This window comes from Perca fluviatilis, chromosome 5 (assembly GCF_010015445.1).
Source record: "Perca fluviatilis chromosome 5, GENO_Pfluv_1.0, whole genome shotgun sequence".
Lineage (NCBI taxonomy): Eukaryota > Metazoa > Chordata > Actinopteri > Perciformes > Percidae > Perca > Perca fluviatilis.
Genome location: NC_053116.1, coordinates 24,730,244 through 24,754,792, shown reverse-complemented (window position 1 = coordinate 24,754,792; position 24,549 = coordinate 24,730,244). Strand labels below are relative to the sequence as shown.

At 40.4% G+C, this 24,549-nt stretch overlaps 2 protein-coding genes across 10 annotated transcripts in view; one reads left to right on the top strand and one right to left on the bottom strand.

Moving 5' to 3' along the window:
* The window catches only part of phactr3a (phosphatase and actin regulator 3a), a 34,575-nt gene extending 30,213 nt beyond the window's left edge, over positions 1-4,362 (top strand). For all 3 annotated transcript variants that reach the window (XM_039801547.1, XM_039801548.1, XM_039801546.1), the window contains exons 8-12: positions 2,056-2,111; positions 2,576-2,637; positions 2,758-2,898; positions 3,248-3,324; positions 3,739-4,362. In XM_039801547.1, coding sequence (XP_039657481.1) covers positions 2,056-2,111; positions 2,576-2,637; positions 2,758-2,898; positions 3,248-3,324; positions 3,739-3,754 — 352 coding nt within the window. In that variant the 3' untranslated portion in view covers positions 3,755-4,362. The remainder of the gene's footprint in view (positions 1-2,055; positions 2,112-2,575; positions 2,638-2,757; positions 2,899-3,247; positions 3,325-3,738) is intronic.
* Positions 4,363-4,450: 88 nt separating this feature from the next.
* The window catches only part of sycp2 (synaptonemal complex protein 2), a 28,054-nt gene continuing 7,955 nt past the window's right edge, over positions 4,451-24,549 (bottom strand). The window contains exons 18-47 of one of the 7 annotated variants that reach the window (XM_039801539.1): positions 24,289-24,397; positions 23,177-23,334; positions 23,006-23,074; positions 22,477-22,540; positions 22,331-22,376; positions 22,145-22,224; positions 21,567-22,006; positions 21,349-21,476; positions 21,184-21,232; positions 19,192-19,262; positions 19,056-19,101; positions 18,891-18,934; positions 18,708-18,765; positions 18,231-18,390; positions 18,047-18,111; positions 17,749-17,955; positions 16,731-16,889; positions 16,011-16,169; positions 15,589-15,745; positions 14,876-15,183; positions 13,098-13,382; positions 12,885-12,930; positions 12,482-12,610; positions 9,559-9,752; positions 9,131-9,225; positions 8,711-8,810; positions 8,136-8,194; positions 6,624-6,702; positions 5,112-5,168; positions 4,451-4,902 (exon numbers count right to left, since the gene is read on the bottom strand). In XM_039801539.1, the coding sequence (XP_039657473.1) occupies positions 4,846-4,902; positions 5,112-5,168; positions 6,624-6,702; positions 8,136-8,194; positions 8,711-8,810; positions 9,131-9,225; positions 9,559-9,752; positions 12,482-12,610; positions 12,885-12,930; positions 13,098-13,382; positions 14,876-15,183; positions 15,589-15,745; positions 16,011-16,169; positions 16,731-16,889; positions 17,749-17,955; positions 18,047-18,111; positions 18,231-18,390; positions 18,708-18,765; positions 18,891-18,934; positions 19,056-19,101; positions 19,192-19,262; positions 21,184-21,232; positions 21,349-21,476; positions 21,567-22,006; positions 22,145-22,224; positions 22,331-22,376; positions 22,477-22,540; positions 23,006-23,074; positions 23,177-23,334; positions 24,289-24,397 (3,678 nt within the window). In that variant the 3' untranslated portion in view covers positions 4,451-4,845. The remainder of the gene's footprint in view (positions 4,903-5,111; positions 5,169-6,623; positions 6,703-8,135; positions 8,195-8,710; positions 8,811-9,130; positions 9,226-9,558; positions 9,753-12,481; positions 12,611-12,884; positions 12,931-13,097; positions 13,383-14,875; positions 15,184-15,588; positions 15,746-16,010; positions 16,170-16,730; positions 16,890-17,748; positions 17,956-18,046; positions 18,112-18,230; positions 18,391-18,707; positions 18,766-18,890; positions 18,935-19,055; positions 19,102-19,191; positions 19,263-21,183; positions 21,233-21,348; positions 21,477-21,566; positions 22,007-22,144; positions 22,225-22,330; positions 22,377-22,476; positions 22,541-23,005; positions 23,075-23,176; positions 23,335-24,288; positions 24,398-24,549) is intronic. The other 6 variants (XM_039801541.1, XM_039801543.1, XM_039801540.1 and 3 more) reach the window with 6 other exon arrangements.

The window sequence follows — 24,549 nt, the reverse complement described above, 5'->3', positions numbered from 1 at the left end:
CCATCTTCTGTCAGCTGAGAGCAGCAGAGTAATAAGGTGTTGTGATCCATGTGGCTCACAAAGAAGGACATCCAACGTTGTTACCAAAATAGTGTTTCATATCGACAGCAATCTCTGATTTATTCAGCCAACCAAAACTAAAAATAGCCACAGACTCTCTGTAAAGCACATACAGCTCTGTGTGCAATAGCGAAATCCCCATTAGTGTGTTGCTAGGGAAAAGTGTTGTTGCTAAGCAACTCAGCGGCCAGGTCAATACAGTGGATGGTTCGTATTCGCTGGGGCTTTGGAAGTGATTTTCTGTTTCATCTGTTTAAAATGTAACACTGTAAGAGCTCTGGGAACACTCGGTTGGTTTATTGAAGAGTCGTGAAGAACAAAAGATGTGTCGGGATGTTCCCCACCTGATGAGATTCTAACAAAGAACCTTAAAAACAAGCCTGATTTGATCAACAACTACACTTTGATAAAAGTATATATATATATATATATATATATATATATATATATATATATATATATATATATATATATATATACAATATATTAAAAAAAGCAAACGGGAATAAATGGATCAAACTCCAATGTACTGATTATATGCAAAATGCTGAATTTTTTCTAGGCCGCTTTCTTGGTGTTTGTGTTCCATTTTTACTCTTATTTCTCAGAAGAGGGGAGTCAACTATTGCATTATTCCTCATGTTATTACGGGATGTCTAGACATACATGTATTAATTAACACTGACCTGATTGCTTGCGTGTACTCATTACTGTATAGATATCTAAAAGTGTGATTTTGTGTCCATGCAACCAGCTTTGTTTCCTCTGCCAGTGTTTTAATGTAGAAAACAAATCTAGGACAAATGCTTGTTACATAACGCAGTTTATTACTGATGCCTTTCTGTTTCGATGGTGGCATCTGCTGACACACATTTGGTTTTAAGTTGGTGTAAATCTCACTTTGAATAATAAAACAGGGTTTAGAGTGCTACACACACAGACACACACATAGAGCCACCTGATTTGTGGGTGCCCGGGTCTCAGTCCATGTGACCTAACTTTGATCTTTTAAAAGGACAGAACTATAAAGTGTCCAGTGTTATCTTGGGTGAGGGGGGATAAAGAGAGTCCTGCTGCGTGGCGGCATTCTGCCCGCTCTGTCCTTTCAACCTTTGAAGGTGTGCCGTGGGGTGTGCCGCATGCTGTCTGGGGCTGAGCCCATGTTGTGCAGCTCACATGTATTATTTATACAAAGTATCAATAGTTCACACACAGGGGACTCGGGGAAAACATTGGATTTTGGAGACCTTTTGGATGCTTTGATGGTGAGAGAACGTGACAGCTTCAAATGAATGCACTACTGTAAGTGTAATCTGAATGTTTAAACTTGGTTATTAGAGCAAAGAAGAGATTGGAATTGGATCACATCATAAAATAGGCAAAGTATATTTTTAATCTATCAAGTATTTTATTTCCTGTTTGAATTAGATTATTTTTCTTGCTTTAAAAATAAAGGGTGTTTTACGTGACTGAAATGAATAACAACGTGGGTAAAATGAGTGTGCCAGTAGCCCAGTGTACCCCAGGAGGAGGTTGGGGATGCCGTGAGTGGGAGCCTGTTAAGCTCCGCCTCCTACAAATTATGTATGCAGTAACCGGGGAAACTAGGGGAGTCGCGCACCAGCAGCCCATCACGACTCGGTTCAAAAGCGCCTGTAGTCTCTGTCGGATAGTAGAGAGGAGTGCCCGAGCTGCTGCTGCGGTGTAGAGTAAACGCAATACGGCAGCTACACCTGAGATGCAGCATCTTGAAATCGAAAAATAATTCGGTGGTGAATTCTCAAACAAGAGAATTGCGCTTTTTTGACTATTCCAGATGTGGGGATCGCCTCTGCCGAAGCATCACAGCCGGGGTTTGGATGCGAGATGGAGACATAGGGGATTCCTCTCGAGAACGCGCACAGTGAAGAAACTACAGCCGGTTTAAAGAGGATAGGACAGGAGAACAGTTGAAGTCAAAATGGTTCAAAACGTGGTTTTGGTGTTTCTCCGCAGGAGGCTGAGCCAGAGACCGAATGTGGAGGAGCTGGAGAGTAGAAACATCTTGAAACGTAAGTTCAAACACTTCCATTTCGGTCTCCAAACTACCGTCTCCTCACCCGAATACTAATGTTTACAATTTAAAATATATATGTGAAAGCCCTTATCAAAAACCAGGGCAAGATGATGCATTAATGATAGCACGGATTGCCCAGTGCAGTACATTATTCAGGAGCAGAAGAATGCATGAGTGCACATTTCTTCTCTTCACTGTGAACCCTGTTCGATAGAGACTATGACAAACTTGCTATGACTTACACACACACACACACACACACACACACACACACACACACACACACACACACACACACACACACACACACACACACACACACACACATATATATATTTTTTTAATTACATCAATTTAATTACATTAAAGGTGATGAATCTATATTCGTTAATCATTTAATAAAAATACCCTAATTGATATTGTGTGAATTTCTAATTTGTCTGTTTTCTTTTTCCCCAGAGAGAAACGACCAAACAGAGCAAGAGGAGAGGAGGGAGATCAAACAGCGGCTAAACAGAAAGGTACAAAATTGTGATTGTGTATTTTCCATATATTTAGATTTCTTTCCACTGTAGGTTATGCACATGGAGACTCTTGTAGCAGTCAGCTATCAATGTCTGCCAATTTCTTTTGTGTTCCAGCTCAACCAGCGGCCTACAGTAGACGAACTACGAGACAGAAAGATTCTGATCCGCTTCAGTGACTATGTGGAGGTGGCCAAAGCTCAGGACTACGACAGGAGAGCAGACAAGCCCTGGACTCGGCTCTCGGCAGCAGACAAGGTGTGTATTTGTGTGGAACGCAGAGAAAAATATTAGACAGTGAAGAAAAAAAAAACAGCTGTATGTATGTCAACCTTTATAACCTGCCACAAATTCACCATTTAAGCCTTAGCTCTTATTACAAAATCCCAGAAGTTCTATACCCTTTTGCTCAACCATACTATTTGCATGGCATGTTACTGTTATCAGCTTATCTCGCCGAATCCCCCATATTCTTTAATTTTTTTTTAGGCTGATTCTGTTTACGCTTCCTGCTGTCACTTTGCTGTCAAGAGGTTGCAGCACCTAAATGGGGGGGCTCAGGATGTACTTAGGGATGCACTAATGTTGTTTTTCCTCTTCACCACAGGCTGCAATCCGAAAAGAGCTCAACGAGTTCAAAAGTACCGAGATGGAAGTGCATGCCTCAAGCAAACATCTAACGAGGTTAGTATTCTGGAGCGTATGTCTGTTTGTAGTGTGTTTGGGACTGCACGCATGTTCTATTCTAGGCTGCAGCGGTCTAAATTTAGCTCTCCTTGCTCATCCAGAGCTCCGAGGAGCTAAAGATAGATGGGTGCTTGTAAAGGGAAGGGAGGGGGTTGACCTCTGTCGAGCAGAGAGAAATATTAAAATGCCATGGTGTCCTTGGCTAAGCTTGTTATGGAAGCCGGGGTCCTTGTTGTGGGTTGTAACAGTGACACAAGAGGGAGGACTAGATGCAAGTATGACTGTGCTAAAAATAGCCCCACAGAACTGATTTATAGCTGCAATAGCTGGGTGCGATGACATATGTAGCTGCTCTTACGGTTTGTACTTTTCCCCTTTACACATGGTTAACCTGCATGTCTGTCTCTCCAGGTTCCACCGGCCATGAAAGCAGGGAGTTTCTTCTGTGAAGAAATGCTGAGTTTGGAAATTTTATGAAGCTGCTCAGCGGTGGAAAGTTTAAAGAGCCTGGAGCCTTTTTCGACTTCAGTGTGTCTTAAACATTCTTCCAGCACCCGGGACTATCATATCATCCGTATGATGGCACGGGTGTGGGAGAGACGATGACGGTAATGTTTGCGTCAGCGCGTCCTGGAGACTACTGAATGTCGCCACATGGAAGCTGGCTGGTGGAAGCGGGCTCTGGTGGAACCTCCGACTCTCAGGATGAGAGCGGATGGAAAAAAAAACAATCTTGTCATTCAGTCATTGTTTAGATTTTTTGTACTATTTCATGAACTCCTTTGACAAGGCGGTGTGGATCCGCGTAATGGGAAGAAGTTGTGCATGTGACCAGCTTCACCTTTTCTTAACTGGTAATGTGTCACTTGGACTGTGTAAAGACTGTGCAGTCTGGGGGAGGTGGTATTGGGGATGAATTTGATAGTAACTGTACATACAGTATGTCAATCTGAATGGGACTGTCAATGTCTTCACTGAAAAGAGAAATACCTTTGTAAGCACTACTTGTCTTCAAAATACAAGGTCTTTTTTTAAGAATGGCTTATCTCATTTTTAAACAGTTTTATTTTCAATCAAGAATCCGGTTGAAAGGTATTTTAAAAACAACTGATAGATTTAACAATTTAAATGTTTAATTGGTCATTTTTCAGTACTTAACTAACCATGAATAAATCAGGAATTTGTATTAAAAATATCACAGTGGCAAAAATTACCTGTACTTTCTATCAAATAACACTAAGATTATTGAATTTGTAAATGTAATCAAATATCAGAATAACATGACATTTCTGATAAAAAAAAAACATTGAGAAACAACACATCCATGTCAGAATAAAACCAAAAACATCCAATAATAAAAGCAGAACTAGGAACAATCAACACTTCAGACAAACTTTGATATAAAACCAGCACAGCTGAAGTACACAGCGCAGTGTACATCATGTGGTGAAATGCACAACCTTGTTTATAGTGTAGAGACCCCTGGGAGGAGTTTGTTCAGCTCAAAACATGGCTCCATCAGGGGAAAAACAAAGCATGCAGGCCTCTCTTCACACTCTGGATCTCGCCCTCTTGCTACGAAAGGTAAACAAGCACAAAGAAAAGATTCAGGAAAGACACTTCATTTTAAAATCTTACACAACATCATCTGAGTCATACATTCTCTCAAGACTGTTTTGTTATATATACGGGCTTTCAAATGAGCATTGTTCTGCTGACCGAGTGAAGGACACAAAATGAAAGCCAGCCTAATTGTTCTGGCCACCTGTGTCCTGTCTACTCACCATCTCGCTGAGGAGTCTGTCCTGAACTGACTTCATGTCTTTTCTTATCAGGCCCATCTGAGAACAGCAGGCAGAGCAGCAGGGTTTTGAATATGACACGGTCAGGACAAGCAGGGGAAGGGTTGACACGTGTGACAATGAGATAAGCAAAATGTTATTTAGGCCACTCAGCGAAAAATCATTGGACAGACAGGTTGACAGGCTAATGGTAGGACGGCTGGGATCGCCCGCTTCCCACCCTTGGACGTTTAACTAGCAGATATCAATTTTTTTTCAATGACCACTGACAAACAAAGAAAACAGGCCATACCCTCCTATAACCGCAATGGCTGCACCTGACTGGATGAAGGCTTCACTCGTGGGGCGTCTGCTCCCAGGTTTCAAACAGGACCATCATGGGGACTTGTTCGGAAGCTTTAGCTTATTTTACAGAAATAGTTTACCGTAATTTGTTTCTGAAAGCATTTTATGCGAGAAATACGCTATGCAGTTGCTGAGTCTGTCTTCATTTTAGATGACAACGGTTAGTTTAAAAGATTTTCGGTGATGCGGTAAGTTGAGCTGGATGCCTCTGATTTGCATAAATATGTACATACCTGCATGCATATATATATATATATTTTATTTATTTATTTATTTATTTTTAAAAAGGAGCACAAAACGATAGTCACCAACATTAAATAATGGCTTGTTTATTGCTAAGGCTACAGGGTCAAAATTAAATGATTTAAAAAATATATAATAAGTTATAACAATAACTTATTTCACCAGTAAATTCCTGTTAAATGACAAAAACAACCACTGGATGGGAAAAGGGCATTTTACAATAACTTTCAATGCAGCATGAGGCTGGCGAGGCAAATTTCAAGTGAACGCAACATCTGTGTTGTTTTTCCGACAACGGCAGCTGCACGCTGTCATACGTTCCTCTCCAGTGAAATACATACAAACTTTTACACTGTTTAGCCGTCAGCATTTTAACCGTGTTTACTCCAGCTGCTAGCTAACGGTAGGCTAACGTTACCTGCTGCAAAGTGTAGTGTTAACTAGCGTGGCATGCGGCGATGTTTTAGTTGCCTATAACGTCCGTTTCAGAGAATCAGAGAGAAGGGCAGGCATTTCAGTGGCACCTAAATAAGGCACCGAACTGGGCCGTTCTAGCACCGGGTCTCTTCTTCGGATCTACACGATTCACGTGGATGACATTTTCCCATTCAAAATGGCGATTTTCGCCGAAAAGCGACTAGTTTGCAGGTATGTATGCAAATGAGGAGCAGGCAACTCGATGCCCTGCTTCTCAAAAGTCAACGCAATGCTACCAGAATGCATTCCCCGACTGCTCACATAGACACGTACCATAAGGTGACATGCTCTATTTAAAAATGTTTTTAACTTTATTCCAAGCAACCCGAGCACTGGATTTACATAGCTAATTAAAAAGTCTAATGCTTGGGCAACAATATGGGTCACATATTAGATGTCAGCTGTGAAGGTTAGGCCTGAGGATCACACCTGGGATGTGAATATTCTCTCCTCATACTCCAAGCTGTGACACATGTTGCTCTGTAGGGCTTTCTTCAGGTCCTCATTTCTGGAAGGAAGAAGACAGACAGTCACACAACCAAATGAGGGAGAGCAGAAGAAGGTTGGAGAACACACAAGCTCAAGTTAAAGGAAAAATGCAAATATACTGCGGCTTTAAGGGGAAACACTGATAAACTAAATGCACTTCTTTCTGAAAAAGTGCACTCCGTGTGGAAAAGGATTTCTGGTTTTCTTGACACAATTGCAGTAATCAAAATGGTTTAAAGATGTACTTGATTTGCTTTACATGTTTTTCATGATATGTCTCAACAATTTGAAAGTCCACCACTGGACCCTTTGATTGCATGTCAGTGATTCCGTATCAACCACGTTTCTAGCAGAAAGCCTATGATAAAGTCTGTGAATGTGGGGAAGCATGGATCTGATCAAGACTCAAAAATAAATCCTACAGTTTTAGGCATTTATGCAAGTGGCCAAAAAAGAAGCAGCTCACCCACCTAACACCATCACATCTCTGATGCATTTCAGCAGAAGTAACTCGACTCATATACAGACAGAAGGAACAATTTTGGGGTTAACTGAAAAAAATCGTATTTTGAGCAAAGTCAGACAGAGGGATTATTTGTTACTCTTGATCTTGTCAAATTGCTTCAGTGAATGTTTTATCCCCATATGCTTTTGCTCTCCAAAGGCTGCTTGAAAGCAACCAGGATAAGAAATTGGGCTCCGGTTAGTTTTGCCCTCATCCCGGTGATCAGCACATCTAAGTGATGCCGTTGAATGTGCGTTGGCATGTTGGATGTCTTTCCATTCACATATCCTGTAACAGTGGAGCGACGCAGACACCGCCATTTCATTAGCACTCGCCATAGTGTGACTGATTCGCACACCAATCAGCTTGTTGTGCTAACTTTGCATGCCAACAAGCTTGTTGTCTTAACTTCAGCACCACTGCCCTCAGCCTCGTCCGCCAACTTGTCCACGTGCGTCGCTGGCCAGACCTTCAGACACATGTCTATTCTGAGGCAGCGAGCTAACGTTAGCTTGTTAATAGCAAGGTGTACGACATTTTGTTTCTTTCCTGACAATTGACTGACTGATTCGCGAGTTCACGCACACTCCGCGGTCACGCATAAACCAAAACACTGACGTAAATAGTAACTGTCTTATAACATCCAAGTCACACTAGAGTATATTATAATGTCACACAAAGTACATGTATTTATGACGTAACGATATGCATTTAATCGTATGAAAGGACAAGAAAAAAATGTAAGACCTTTGTAAAAATAAAGTAATATTTTGTAAATGTACTTTAAAAGGCCTCAGTTTTAGAATATAAAATGCAATACTTTTAGGACCCGGCAGGTACCCTGGAATAAACAAGTTATTCAAAATATTTTTAACAGAGAGAATTTCAAACTAACAATATGGCTCTTTCAGTGCTCACACAAACAGACACAAAGGCCTAAATTTCACCTTGTGGTTGCCTGCTCCTGGTAAGAATGGAAAGCCACGGTCTGCTTTTTCCAGTACATCTGTGAAAGAACAGAGACCAAACAGTGATCAGAAACTTGCCAAATCAACATAGTGACAATCTCATTTAACACAATATTGTATTATTTTTTTATTTGAGAGAGAGAGAGAGAGAAAGAGAGGCCACATCCACACAAATAGGTCACTACTAATACACAATACGTCTGCGTCGGTTAATTTAACATGGATACTTAATTACAGTGGTTTCTGATCTCGTTGTTGATGCTAGCAGCTGTTATGCAGTTTAATTCTGCATTTTATAATGCTAATATTGTCTACATGAGCAGAAAGCAAGCGATTATTCAAGCAATTTGCGACAATTCCCTTGTCCAGTGCCATAATCAGCCTGGACGTGAATGGTCTGTGATATGCGTTGTTTAGGCGTGTTAATAAGGACATTAGTTCTAAAACAGTGCTGAAACTCTAGTTAGGATGGAGATCGTTTTCATCTTAAAATGCTGTTTTAAAATAAAAACGTAGTAGTGTGGCTGTAGTGTAAGAGAGACAGAGTGACATACAGTCAGGTCTTTCTCCATGCTTTTCAGCACAGTGTCATCCTGCTCCAGTTTGTGGATCTCTTCCAAGAGGACCTTCTGAACCTGTTCAAGCCTCTGAGTCCTACAGAGAAGAGAGAATTAACCAGTGAAGTAGACATCTAAAATGTAAAGCAGGACACTGTAAAGTTGGAGCCCATAAAACACATAAGTACTTACGTACTAACAGAGTAAACTTTGAACAGCTTTGGGAAATGAATAGTAACTGCTGACTGCACTGTCATCTCTAAGAACTACATTGGTGGGCAACCAACCATGAAATTAAGCTATATCTTAAAAAGGTAAAAAAATCAAATGTGCATATTCATTTTGTAATCTATAAGCCAATATGGACAGTGGATGGAAAGCTTGTTAGCTTTACACACTAACTACATACTAACTGACCTGTATTTGGTAACTTGCGTGCTGAGGGAGGAGACATGCTGCTGGACGGTCTTCAAAGAATGCTTGTTGTAAATCTCCACCATATTAAAACGGTTCTGAATACAAACACATTTAATAGCTAGTGGTTCAGCAAGGCCATCATTTAACAACATTTCAGTGGCTCAGGATTATGAGAAATAATGACAAATTCTGAGAATATATCAAGTCTAAACATCTGTCACAGCTTTCTCAAACCAACATGGTCACCACATCTAAAACAAAACACATTATTTTTAGTGGTGTGCCTTTTGATATTCCTTCAGAAAAACTGGAACTACACAGTGATGCAGTTACTGCTGCATATTCTCTTTCCCTGTTGACTATTTAAATGTCATGTAAAGTGTGTGTGTGTGTGTGTGTGTGTGTGTGTGTGTGTGTGTGTCTCCAACCTGGAACTTCTTCTTCAACTCAGAGCTGAATTGCTGACACAGGTTACTCGGATTTACAGCATTTTCTGGCAACTCGAGATCCTCATCCATGTCCATGTCTCCATCCCCCACTTCAGCCTCCCAGTGACTGGAGCTCATCGTGTGGGAAGAAGACATCACGCGGCTCACCTCACCCTCAACAGACACCTCAGCGACTGAAAGTAACAGACAGACCCACTGATCCGTTATCAAAGATAACATCCCAAAAATACGTATTATTTAAATTATACAGGTAAACAGTAAAAGCACACACAATACACAATCAAAATGACAAATATATGAAAAATAAGACTACGTCGCCTCTGGAGCTTGTTTAAGTCACAGTCAGGACAATGCCGATAAAGTGGTCGCAAGTGTGAGACAAATTTGGGACGATAGTTGAAAGAAAAAAGCCCAGCTAACTTACAATAAACGCCGCAGAAAATGAAATGGACACGTTTTGTGAAGCACACAGTTCTTATTAAACCTTCTTGACAACATAAACGTGCGTGTGCACGTGTGAGCACGCACACACGCACACACACACATCAGCTAACGGACTGTTTAATGTTAACAGTAACGTTACATTTAACACTAGCTAACAAGTCAACGTTTGTATTTACAGTGAGTGAGCTGACGATAACCGTATAAAGTTATGAAGAGTCAAAACTCCACAACAGCTCAAATCATACTACTCTAACTAATGATCATGTAGAAAAACTAAGATTTTAAATTTGGGATGGTCAGGACAGTTCTGAAAGGATGGTGAAAAAAGGTTAGTTATGAGCCCTGACGAGACAAGGATTAGGGCTCTCTATGCCCTGGTGACAGACTGGAGACTGTAGGGACGGGTTTGGAGGGGAGAGGAAGGTAGGGAGGAGTTTAGGTTTGGACTTATTTTTACAACTGAAAATAGTTTTTGTTATTACAGAGTAGAGCCAGACCGATATATCGGCGGGCCTATATTATCGGCCAATATTAGGCATTTTCCAAACTATCGGTATCAACATTTATAAACGATAAACGAATATTTAAAAAATAAAATAAAAACGGACCAAACATCCTTCAACCATGTTATGAGTGTTGGCGTTGCATAGTTTGTCCACCAAGGGGCACTGTACAATGTCCCTGTTGTCAACACTCTTTGATTTTTTTTGTTGTTATTGTGTTTTTGTTCAAAGGACTAAGTTTCATATGTTATGTTTGTATTTTTATACATTTTATTTATCAGAACTTTAATATATTTTGATGTTCCTCTGTTCTGTTGTGACAATAAAACAAACAAGTTTATTTTTAAACTGCATTATCATATTATTTTAGTGAGGACTCATAAATAACTACAAATACCGAATGTTAGGGAAATCGGTTTCTGGATTACTTTTTTTTAAATACATATTGGCTGATATATCGGATTTTTAAATCACCAAATATTTGTATCAATATCGGCCGTAAAACTCCTTTATCGGTCGGACTCCGTTACAGAGAGAAAGTACCCAAAAAAGGTACTGTTGGTACCAGTACCGAATTACAGGTACAAGTGTGCGGTGGAGAGAGAGCAAAAAAAGAGGAAGGTGTGTTTGTTGGTGAGTATGAAGTAAGCAGTAACGTAATAGCCGTGGAAGCAGCAGTGCAGTGTGTGTTCAGTTTATCTGTTGGTGAATAAATGCCTAAACCATGGATGCATTAGGGCTACAAGTCCTCAAGAACCATGCCAACTTCCCATGTCTTGCTTGCTACCAGCTGGTTAAAGTGAAGGGGATTAGCCACAGAGCTAGTGACAACTTCAGCACAGGCTCACTAACTTAAAGCGTAACTCTCACCAAAATGCATCCTAGGGTATTTTTGTGAACGTACGTGAGTCAAACTTTAGTTTAAAAGCATAATTAGGACCGAATCGCCACTTTTAAGATTCACCATATTCTCTTTTTTGGGTCAAATGGCCTTTTGAATGGGAGAGCTAGTCTCAAAATAGCTATTTTCGAAATACTGAGAAGGCTCGACACAACATGAAACTTTTCTTCAAGTATCACCTGGAGCTCTACACCTTAACGCAAGCATTGACAACATTCTTTGTGTACATAGATTTACTAAAAAGAAAGTTTTTGAGCAACTCACCGTAGCTTTTGTTGTTTCCGGCCACTACCACCTCGGCAGTCAAAACGAGTCGATATCCGAATGCGAATGAACGGACTCCATATGAGGCTCCTTTTTCAACTACAAGGTCAATATTGTTTTTCAATAACGACAAAACAACGACTTATCCGTGCATTTATATGGAACTAAGTTTTAGGAGCTTTCCATCTTTACTCTCCTCCCTGTTACGTTGCATTCGGAAATTGATTGTTTTTGACTGATAAAATGGCTTCGGCCAGAAACAACAACAGCTGCGGTGAGTTGCTCAAAAACTTTTTTAGTAAATCTGTGTACAAAAACAATGTTGTCAATGCTTGCGTTAAGGTGTAGAGCCCCTGGCGATACTTGAAGCAAAGTTTCATGTTGTGTCAAACCTTCTTAGTATTTCGAAAATAGCTATTTTGAGACTAGCATGAGAGTGCCCCTAGCACTCCCATTCAAAAGGTCATTTGACCCAAAAACGAGAATACGGTGAATCTTAAAAGTGGCGATTCAGTCCTAATTATGCTTTTAAACTAAAGTTTGACTCACGTACATTCACAAAAATACCCTAGGATGCATTTTGGCGAGAGTTACGCTTTAAGGTGGGCTGACCTTTAAGGTGGACCAGCTCTTCTCATTTTAGTGAGAATCCCCTCCTCCAGGTTTTGCTTTAGTAATCTCTGCTTTAGAGGCACCGATTTCTCAATAGATGTTGTTCTACCAAGACATTTGGAAAAGTTATTTCGGACTGAATTGACAACTAATTTACTTTGCAGGTAACTGGACTTACAGGACTTGAACAACTTCCTTGGTTTAATCCGAGGAGAACGCTGCCCTCTCATCTTGCTTTTCTTCCTCTCTTCCTTCTTATCTTCCTCTGAGCTACTGGACGAGGAGGTGTGGCGCTTGCGACTGGGTCCTGTAACAAGAACCAGTAGTTATAATACATTACCCAGTATACGACTGGTTAACTTAACACAGGGGTTTCCTCTGAAGCAGATCAGTGATTTGACAGTGGAGCCCCATTTGGGGGAATTCATACTCTTGATGACTATTACATTAGATGTAATTTTATACTTATTTACAACATTGTTTAGGTGTAGAGGGGATCTAGCTGTGGGGTTAGACTGTAGCAACTGATAAATCTTTTGTACACCTGTCAACAACCAAGTTGAACACAAAAGGTCTTTTACCTGAGAGAAGAAGCTGTTCAGGCTTTCGGTCTGAAGATGGTGTTTTCTGTCAGGATGGACAGTTAATGCATTAGTTGTTTGTTTGATTGACTACAAATATTTAAAAATTACAATAACTCAGTGATTAGTGGCCTTTCAGTGCTCTCATCCGTCCATTCATCTATCCATCCAATTAAAATCAATCATAAAACATAAAGTGTGGTAAAGCCCTACCTCTGTTTTATGAGACACAGCCAGGCCAGCAGGGCTGTCCTTTACTTTTCTAGTGAGTAATGATGACTTAGTGGATGACTGGCTCAGTGAAAGCCAGGATACTGAAGACACTTTACTAAAGCTATAATGGCTCCCATGGTTGACGGTGTCTTCTGGGAATGGAGACTGAGGAGGAGAGGGCATGGACGGCTTGTCCAGCTCGAGTGTGGATGTCAACAGGGGCCGAGTGGACAGAGACAAAGGAGATTGAGGTGCTGAGGGTAGATGCTGCTGGATTGGACTTAGCTGGAAACAAATAAAGGAATGGAGAGGGACAGGAAGTGATGAGAAAATAATGGACAATAAGAAATATGGCCACTCATTTAGTGGTTATCTAATCACCATGTCTGTCATAGATTAGGGACGGTAAAATTCTAAAGACATTTTCAACAATGCATTAAGAGGCACAGATGAATTGATGCAGCGCTATTATATGCTCTGCCTGGAGCTAAATAGGTCATTTTAATCATACATCATTTACATCATCATGTGCAATTCCAACATATTCTATTTAATTACATGCATTTATCTGGTATCCTCTAATTTATCCTCTAATGTTGTCCCTTACAACTGTTAGCAGTTAAGGGTTGGGCAGTTTGAGATTTAATGTAACCTATCTGCTCAAATAGAGAACCTCAAAACTCAAAAATGATTGTTTACAAAGGGAAGTGTTACCTCTTTACTTTCTCTGCCCACATTTTCTCAGCTGGCCTGGAAATTTCAACCAGCAATGTTGAGGTCACAGACCTACTTCCTTAAATTCTAGGTAACGGTCTATGAACGCCTTAAAGGAACATGCCGACTTATTGGGAATTTAGCTTATTCACCGTAACCCCCAGAGTTAGACAAGTCGATACGTACCCTTCTCATCTCCGTGCGCTGTAAAGCTGTCTGACGTCTCCAGCGGCATCAGCCCATCACAGAACAGGCAGGTGAAAGGTTCCAGCAATCCTACTGCTCCGAATAAGTGACAAAATAACGCCAACATGTTCCTATTTACATGGCGGAGTGATATGCTCGCAGCAAGACTGTCTGAGAATATAGTTCCCGGTTTGTTTACGGATAGAAGATGGCTGTGTCTCATGTTACGTTGTTTTTTGTACACACTGTGACTCTACAAATCACAACATGTAAATAGGAACATGTTGGCGTTATTTTGTCACTTTTGTCACAATTCGGAGCAGTAGGCTAGTTGGAACCAGTTACCTGCAGGATCTGTGCTGGGCTAAGCTAATGCTGGAGCCGTCAGACAGCGTTTCAGCACGCACGGAGATGAGAAGGGTATGTATTGACTTGTCTAACTCTGGGGGTTATGGTGAATAAGCTAAATTCCCAATAAGTCGGCGTGTTCCTTTAAGTCATCTAATAAGTCACACCTCCATTCATATCACTCTAGTGATTCTCACATGTTGTAGTCAAGTCAATGACTTCCATGTAGTGCAAAGGATGTGTGAATCACTTGAAGATGTTTAATACCAAGGAACCCCCCACCAGTCATTAGAACTGATGAAGAGGTGAGTAGTTCAACATCTTTAAAATAATGAAGTCTAGTTGCAATTGTCTACTTTAACGTATTCTCAACTACACTGCCCAAATTCTGTGTATCATTGGGGTGAAAGGGAGCATGTGGTTTTATGCTACACTAAAAATCTTTAAATTTGATTGTAACCTTTAACACAGAATCCACATACTGTATGGGCATGAGACCTACATGGGGTGTCAGAGATGTGCTGTTTTACCTCTGTTGCACGAGGTCCAGTGAGAGCACGGTGTGCAGGCGTTTGACCTATAGGGGTCAGTGAAGGGAGAGAGGGGACAGACTGGATGGATTGAGTTTTGGATGAGTTGCGCTTTTTTTCTGAACTGTAGAAAGAGCAGGCCCTGAAGTTTCCTTTACTGTTGACTGTAGAGCGAGGTTTGGGTAGCAGCAGGATTGGCGAGGGGGTGTCCTCACAGGGTGGGTCAGGGGAGGCAGGGAGTGGGGACCCCCGTGGGGTGAGGAGAGGGGAGCAGGTCAAACCAAAGGTTTGGGCTGACCTCTCAGCAGCTGTGAAGGTCCAAAATAAGCACAGATGTTTAAGCAGCTGGCCTCAGAGTTTGGACAGAGAGCAGTAGGTCAATATATACATGCTTTTCTACATATCAATTTACAGTTAAGAGGTTGGAGAGCAATAAGGTCATTATGTAACAGTTTTAAAACTCTCGAGCTAGTAAAATAAACATGCAGTGTCAATACAGTAAGTGAAAACCAAACATTATCTTGCTATACAATCTTTTCAATGCTGGGAAAAAAGTTCCAATAGTGTCAAGAGCAAGTAATATATGTGGCCATTGTTATAGAATTAACAAAAACTTTTTGACCTACTATGGATCATGTAATATACATTAACTGATGTCAAAGGAGTCAAATGACTGTTATCTAACTGTTGGGGGAGTGGCTTTCCAGTCTTACATCTCATCCTCTCAATTAGAGGAGGAGGGGGACATAAAGAGGTCTGGCGGGCAGCCCAGGACTCCTTCATTCCATTCATCTGTTCTTGGGCAGGGACGACATTTTTCTTATTTAACTTTCTGGAAGTTTCTGGAAGAACATTCTCAGGTCTCTGCTGCTGGAAAACAAAGTGTTTCATGTTCAAGACTCATTCCCAGCTTAATACAGCTAAAAGGTTTTTTTTGCCTTTTGATGTAAAATGGTGGGATTTTTATATTCTATATATTTCTCTTTGCAGAATTTAACTAACATTTTTCAAATGGGACCAAAAAACTAGTCAATCTTCACAATAACCTTGTAACATCAGATGTGCTTAATTCACAAGGCATACTACTTTTCAAAGGGTAAGCTGCAAGGACCTAAATAGAGGGCTGGGCTCCCACCTTGAGACCAGGTGGCTTTTTCAGATCTGATTGGTTGATGCTGTCCTGTCTCCTGTATGTATCTGGGTACTGCTCGGAGGAGGTGTTGTTTCTCTTCTTTACCTCTGGAACCTCTAAACGGGTCTTCTTACTCTTCACCTGCTGGCCTACAAAATATTTCTGTTGGGTGACAAACCAAAAAGGAATAAAATGTATCTGCAACAGTCTACTACTAATACAACCATGATGTTTAAATGATTTGTGTATTCTGCAGATTTCAGTAAGAGTAGACTAAGATGACGTGTGAACTGTAAACAAGGTTTACAGTTGAGAAAAGTTACGTAAATGTTTCTTGGTCATTCTTTTTTTCCAAAAAGACAATTTGATTAGTTTTTTGCCAATGTGATTTTGTTTTAAAAACATTAGCTCTACAACCCTATAATATAGGATTGTAGAGCTAATGTTTTAGAGCAGCCCTATATAATGCTTGGAGAACTTATAACCACACTGTACATCTGGTAAGCCAGACTAGATGCTACCTGATACATGCCCACTAGCTAAATGTGTTACCTGATTAAAATTATGTAACAATATAAATGTCAATACCAAAGTCACATGCAATACATGGTGAGCATGTGGTGATATGGATATGTTTTCTGATATATTTAGACTTACAGATGCTATGTAGCATGCAGAATAGATAATCACGACAACATGAGATATCATCTCAATGACCTCTACCTTGGAAGTGGTTGGCTGCTCTGACACAGACTCCGACTCTGACTGGCTGCTATCTAGCTTCCTATAGCTTTTAGTTGGTTGTTTGCTGGCAGCCTTTTTCTTTGTCACTTGAGCAGCCTCATGGGTTTTCTCAGCATTCTCCAGATGATTAGGGAAGTACTGTTATTGTGCGGACAAAGACAGTATGGTTGAAATATTTTTGCAAAAGCACTCTAATGAACTGCCATCTTTGTAATAATACATAGAACTTTTGCACAAGACATAGTTGACTGTGTGTGCGCTCAATGGCATGAAGTGAATCCCACCAGTGTTTTTGTTCTTATACTAGGGATCTGGAATCTGCCAAACCAAAACTTTGATGTATCATACTTAAAGTGCTCATATTATGCTCATTTTCAGGTTCATAATTGTATTTAGAGGTTGTACCAGAATCGCTTTACATGGTTTTATTTTCAAAAAACACCATATTTTTGTTGTACTGCACATTGCTGCAGCTCCTCTTTTCACCCTGTGTGTTGAGCTCTCTGTTTTAGCTACAGAGTGAGGCATCACACTTTTGTTCCATCTCTGTTGGCAGTCGCACGCGCGCAGTAGCTAGGTAAGGACAACTAGCCAGTCAGAAGCAGAGTATGAGGGCGTGCCACGCTAGCAGCTGGGCGAGCATTATAACGTGTTACAAAGTGACGCACGTTTGTAATGGAAATAAAGGCTGGACTATAGAGCTGTTTGGAGTAGTTTGTGAACAGTGTTTTCTCTGGAAGCTGGTAAGTTCCTTTGGGGTGGACTTTGGGCTTTTTCACTTTGTAAACCTATAACATGAACAAAATAGATATACAGTATAACACAACAAAAGAGAGAAAAAGCCAAAAAGCATAATATGAGCACTTTAACTAAATAGGTATTTGTTTTTTATAAAACTTAATTACTCAAGACGGAAAATAATATTCTGATCAAGACAAACCAATTCTAATAGGCAAGTGCTTACAAAATAAGGGCAATAACTAGGAGAGAAAATTACATAAGATATAGGGGATGCATTTGCCTTGGGAACAGGAGGCTTCTCTGATTCCGAATGGCTGTCATCAGTGTCTGGCTCCCTGTAGTTCTTAGAGGTGGCAGCACTTCTCCGGGGCCTCCTGACTGCTGCGTGTGGTCTGCTGGGAGCTACTGCTGGCTTTACTGTCTTGTTTGGCTGCTCCACTCTCTCCTGCACACCAGGCTTCTTCTGGTTAAACAACGACACACTGTGGCTGACTGGGATAGTGCATCACAGGCTTAAAGCACATTATTTACAAAGAACAACAATACTGCCTTACCTTTTTGGGTTTGGCATTGCCCTTTACAAGTTTTTGAGAGGGTGGGGGTAAATCTGGGGATTCATCTGTAATGAAAGACAGTCTAATGTCAACCAATGTCTTTAAATAAATGTATCAACATTCAGTCTTAATGTGATTAATTCCAGTTTGTAAGCAGCGTTAATGTGTGACTTTGATGGCCTACATGAAGTATGAGGTGATACAGCTTTAGGCTTGACAGGTGCCTGCCTGGAGTACGTGGTAACTTTGGGTTTGGGTTTCCTGCTTGATTCCCTCAGCCAGCTGACATCTGTCGTGACATAGTCTGTGTCACTAAACAGATGCTTCTTCACATACCGCTTCCCCTACAACAAACAAGTTAGTGGAAGACAGGGAAATAGATTGATAGAAAGAGAGAGACAGAGAGTAAGAAGGTTTATTGGCTAGCTCATAGCGTATTTCGGTTTTGTGATTGCTGCATTTGTCTTGCCCTCAATATAAGTGTATGCCATAACTTTTAAAAAGTGGGCTTTCCTCATTTCTTCCTGACAAGAGCAGAACTACATGAGCACACATGCAGCAAGCATGCACACGTGTCAACAGACATTAAGAGACAGAGATATGTCTCTACTAGCTTCAACTTTCAATACATATAAACCACCACAGTACAATGAAAGTATACTTTTGCAACAGGCTGTCCTTTCTCGGTTGTGCTGAGTGCTGAGGAGTCATGGATGTCACTGTCAAACAATATGAGGAATATGAAATTAGACCATTCTTTTAATACAAAATATTTACAAAAGATTACTGTTTCAAAGGTTGCAAGGTTGACAGTCAACGTGCCATTTTCATCTCTTAGACCTACCTGCTTGATATGGCAGAAGTGTTAGTGGAGGTTTTGTTCTTTCCCTAAAGAGCAATAAAACAGATTTTAAACAATACAGTGAGATACCATGTACTCATAAATCAACCATGTATGTAATAAATCCAGGTGTCAAGGTATAAAATAACTAACATTAGCAATATTTACCTTAACACTCAATGGTTCATCAATGTTGAATGCAAAAATATCTTTTCTGTACAATGGGGAAAAAAGCATTAAATACATCCTTAAATGCACTGGAATATCCAAATGTACCTCAAATATTTTAACTGAATGACATTACCTCTGCCTTGTAGAGTTTGTTGTGATTTGGCTGTAGGATTTTATTAGGCTTACATCTCCAGATTCTCCTTTCTATAGCAGATAAAGATCATCTTTAGTAAATCAAGCAGGAGAAAACTAACTTGAAGTTACTCCTCACTAGGGTTGCAAAGGGGTGGACATTTTCCAGTTAATTTCTGGAAACTTTCCATGGAAAGTTAAGCTGTGGAATTTTGGAAACATTCCAATTTGGAAACTTTCATGGGAATTAATGGAAATTATGGGAAATAATAGGAATTTATGAGAATTAACTGGAAATGTTGGGTAACTCACACAAACTCCATCTTATACAAACATAAATATAAACATTTCAGCCTTAGGCCACGTCCACACGTACCAAAACGATCTCCCCCCCCCCCCGTCTTCCCTGGAGCCATGTAAAAAAATGTGCGTCCAAACGGATCCATTTGTAAAAGACTCAACACGCTACTTCATATTCCAGGCCTATAGGTGGCGCTGATTCTGCTACAGAAATTCACCAAAAACGGAGAAGAAGAGCATATTCTTCACTTCCATTCATAACATGAGTAGACTTTAATAACTTTCACCACTGCTCATTTTATAAAGTCCACCACAAGAAAATGTGTCTTTGCTTACATTGTATAATGTGCTGTTGGATTGCTTTTTATTTTGCAGTTCTGTCTGCCATCGGACATGATTGCAGCGCGCTAGCTAGCAGAGCTAACATTAGCGCGCTAGCTAACATCGGCAGTCAAACAAACAATCAATGATCCAATGTCTTTTTGATAATCTAGCTCCACGTTTTTTTTGCGGTAGCCTTTCTACAATAAGCCGTGCTAAAAATTGCTATAATCCGTTAAAGGAGTTGATAAGCAGACAGATTAGCTAGCTAGTTGATAAATTGTCTACTTCCAATTTAGAAACAGCTAACCATAGCAGCTAACGTTAACGTTACGTCCCTGCTGGGGCGGTCAATATATCTTGTTTAGAATTCAGGACCGGCAGAGCAGAGGGACGTGTCAGGGAGCAGAGACAAAGTATTTAGATGAAGTGAGCTGGTTTGACCAAGGAGATGGGATACGGTTAGCTTGACCGCAGTTGTGTCAGTGGCCGTGCACTAGCTAGTGCGGGCTATGAGGTCGAGGGGTGTGGCGATGACATCATCGATTTGCACATATGTGTCTTTGCCGTCCAAACGAAGCCAAAAAAGAGCCGTTTTCGAATTTTTCACCCTGGGACCAGATTTCAAAAAAGTGCATTTTCAGGCAGTGCGTTTACAGGATTCGTTTGGACGACCGGCCCAAATGATGCAAAACGTGCGTTTGCATCAAAAAGCGTCTCCGTGTGGATGGCCCCTGAATCTGCTGTACAATGTCGGATTCTAGAAATGTTCTGTGCAGTGGGTGTGGCCTCAATAGCCCTGCAGTAGGCTAAGTAGTAGCCCAAACCATTGACCTTTAGCTTAACATATGAAGGTAGCTAACATGCTGCCTTTGATTTACTATGGTTATGGTTATATGCGTGCTAAGCTAATCATCAGCGCTGTCTATTGTTTCCAGCCTATCAAGAACAAGTGGGCTATACAATTAACACACATAGGTTAATAGCAATGGGTTATGTATTCTCCCCCCCCCCCCCCCGAAAAAGGTAAGAAAAAAAACTCCCATATTTTAAAAACTAAATGTTGGCAAGTATGTAGTAGCCTATGCTGATTACTGCGTGTGTGCATGTCATTGACGAATATAGGGAGGACATTCAACTATTTGCATTAAATCAGGTTGTTTTAACCAAGATTATGCTGCAAGATGTTTTTTTTTTCAACTACACTTAAGTTCCCTGTTATAGACCAACAGTATTATAACAACCAATATTAAAAATATCCAGTTTATTCACTTTAATTCCCATTTATTCCCATGGAAAGTTTCCAAATTTGAAAATTCCGAGAATTTTGCAACCCTACTCCTCACCATAACTTAGGTAATCACTTACGTACATGATCACTTACTTTAGCAGTTGATAACCAGCTCATATTGAAGATAGGCCTGTTAGAAAAACACAGCAATAAGTGGCACAATAATGCTAGCGAAGACATACAAACCGTTGTTCATTTACTACAGTACAACATAATGTAGACCTACAATCTACCATTTGTGTATACCTGTTGAAAAGAGGAGGAATCCAGCTCTTAGGGATACTTTCTGCAGTATTTTTTGCTGTGGATTGGGTATTAGTGTCATAACGGCTAGAGATGAGCTTCACCATGCTGCCTGCAACCTCTTCCTCCTTCTGCATAGAGTCAGTAGGTGTGAGAATCTCAATATATGACAATAACCTAAGAATGAACACTAAGATGCTTAAAGCTTACAAAAGTCATACCTTCTCTTTGCTTGAAAGGGCCCTATTAGTTTCAACCTTAACATTTGCTGATACTCTCTTCTTCAGAGCTTTGGTTGTGGAGGCCTTGGCTGGAGTTGTGATTGGAGTAGCATCTGCCTCCAGTGACACCTGGGGTTTTCTTTTCCCTTTGGCCACGCCATTTCTCTGGGCCTGCTGCTCTTTGGGAGGACAAGGTATTGAAGCACACCGATCTGCAGAACTTCTGCCTTTAGAGTCCCCTCTGATATCAGACATTTTTATCTGGGGTACAGATGGCTCCTGCGGTGCAGGATCTCGGTTCCTCTCACTGAGGACCTGCTGCAGGCGCTGGGTGAGTTTGGTATGGAGTTGCTTTTGGCTGATTGAGCTTGAGCCTGGACCTGACAATGTCTGTGGTGAGGACAGGCGCTCCTGCTGTTGTGCCAAACTTAATCGATTCTCTAAACAGAACAAATAATCGAATGTATAAACTTCATACAAGTTTGATGTCGACATTGATGCCGTGATGAATTTAGTTTTTAACTAGCTAGGCCTTTTTGTGTTTTTTTATAGCTTTTAACATGCAAAACATTGCTTACCAGGTCTTGGCACAGAATTAATTTTCTGTGTGGGCATCATTAGCATTTCAGAAACTGACAGTTTGTTCCAGTTCAAAGATCTGCAATTCCAACAAATAAATGTTAAGATATACACATTACCAATCAGAGCATCGGCTACTCTGATGGCAGCAGATTTGGAGTGTGGAGGTTCTTTACAGTGCTTACATGTTCCTCCCAGTTCTGGGCTGGGTGTCAGGCAAAAAACTAGGCTCTGTAAGTAAAAAGATCAGTGGTGGGTTCAAGAGTCGCTAAAGAATAACAATGTAGCTGTATTTCATGGCGAAGCTAAAGTCACTATAGCAATACAATACCCAGAGACTGTTCTTCTCCTTGTCCAGCTAAAACCACATTGACTGCTTTTGCCACTGGTATGCTCTGTAGGACAAGCAGAGACAACAAATGCAACAGAATAATATATTTTGCACCAGTTTTTATGCTCCACATATCTGGAACAAACTCCCAGAAAACGGCAGGTCCGCTGCAACTCCCAGTTCTTTTAAATCAAGGCTGAAGACCTATCTTTGATGTTTCATTTCTTTAAATAACTGTTATTGTATCTGCTTTTATATGTTTAACTGTTTTAACTGCTGTTTAATGTTTAATTTCTTATACTGCACTAACTTTTATTCTCGTATTTTATCCGTTTTAATTTTTTTCAATCTGTTTTTATGTAAAGCACTTTGAATTGCCCTGTTGCTGAAATGTGCTATACAAATAAAGCTGCCTTTAACCATATCATACCATCATACATGCATACTGAAAACCGTTCAGAGCGATTGAGCAAAGTACACACATACTAGCCTAACTTTATTTATAAACATAATAATTTGGTGATCATAACTTGTTGTGTTTGCCAACCTTATTCTTATTGGACAGTTTGGGAGCCGTGCTCTGTAGAGATGTAGCACTCTGAGACAGACAAACAATTAAACAAAATCACAATTTGCATACTGTAATGACACATTTTAGGCCTGCTGAACTTAAATGGAGTATATTCAGTATGTGTCATACCTGCTCTGTCATGCCACCTGCTATTGTGCTGTTAGGTGTTGTGACACTACTGCAGCTCTTAGCAGTGGTCCTTAGCTCTCCCAGGTAAAATTCCCCTTGCCTATCACATGAACGAACCATCTCCAGAGATGGCTTCCCTTTATGCTTGGCTGAAGTGTCTAAAAGGGAAAGAAGAAAACAATAATTTCATAGTTGAGAGCTGAACTGGCATGCCGTGCTATAATTCATATTTGTGGACAATAAGAAAGTAAGAGATAATGAAAAATTATGTAAGTTTGATTTATTGTAATTCAAACAAGTTATTTCTCTCACTAGATGTGACCTAGCTGGATCTATCCTAACTGTTTTCTCCCCAACAACAGGGCACAGTTAGGCTCTGATCAGATGGAGCACGTTTTAGCAGTCTGGGGCAGCTTTTTGTAATTGTTTACAATGATAGTAAAGTGTTTTGCTCGCTGCTTTTGTGTTACTGAGCACTTCATGTTTTTTTTGAGTGCCCTGAACACCTCAAGTTGAAAAACTTCAACTCAGAGCGGAAAAACATCCAATATCATTTAACTCCACGGCAAAAATAACGGTTGGCTGAGGACAGGTGATTCCATGGTTGCCTAGCAAGAATAACAAAAAGACGCAACTGGTCCGATCGGGGCATCTTTAACCACAAAGGCAGTGCAGTGCGACTCGCGTTGTGGAACCTACAAACGCCCTCTGTCTAATTGCGCGCTTATACAATTTTAAAAAAAGGTCATGAATCTTATCTAACAAAGGTTCACAGTACACCACTATGTCCTTGACATGAAAATGTTTAGGAAGCCCTCTAATAATATCAAATAGTTTAGTTAAGCAGATTTAAATGAAAATATTTGCTTAGTGTACTATTAACCCTGTATTCATTGAAGAATATAAAATATATAAACAAATAAACAACAGAAACGCAGCAAAAAAAACAAATCTGTGATTCCATTGCAAATAAGCTAAATCATCAATTGCATTTTAATTCTTTTAAGAATTTAAATTACATTTATTTTAAACCTTTAGTCTTTTAAGGACTGGTGATACCATGAATATAATACAATAACACTGGAATTCTTGACAATTTCTGTGACACCTACTTGATGACATAACAGCAGAGAGGGAACTGGCACCATGCACACTTCCTCCTCCACTGCTGCTGATGAAGGTGGTAGACTCTGACATCCTCATCCTGGTTGGGGTGATCATCTGGATGGAAAACCACAATGTGTCTGTGAATCTTTAAGTGTGGCTTCCGTGAATGGTCAATTTAAATGTGAAACTAAAATAATGCACTTTTTTTTGTAATTCCTTCCACATGAAGGTAATAGCACAGGATCACCCACAGAATGGAAATTGAT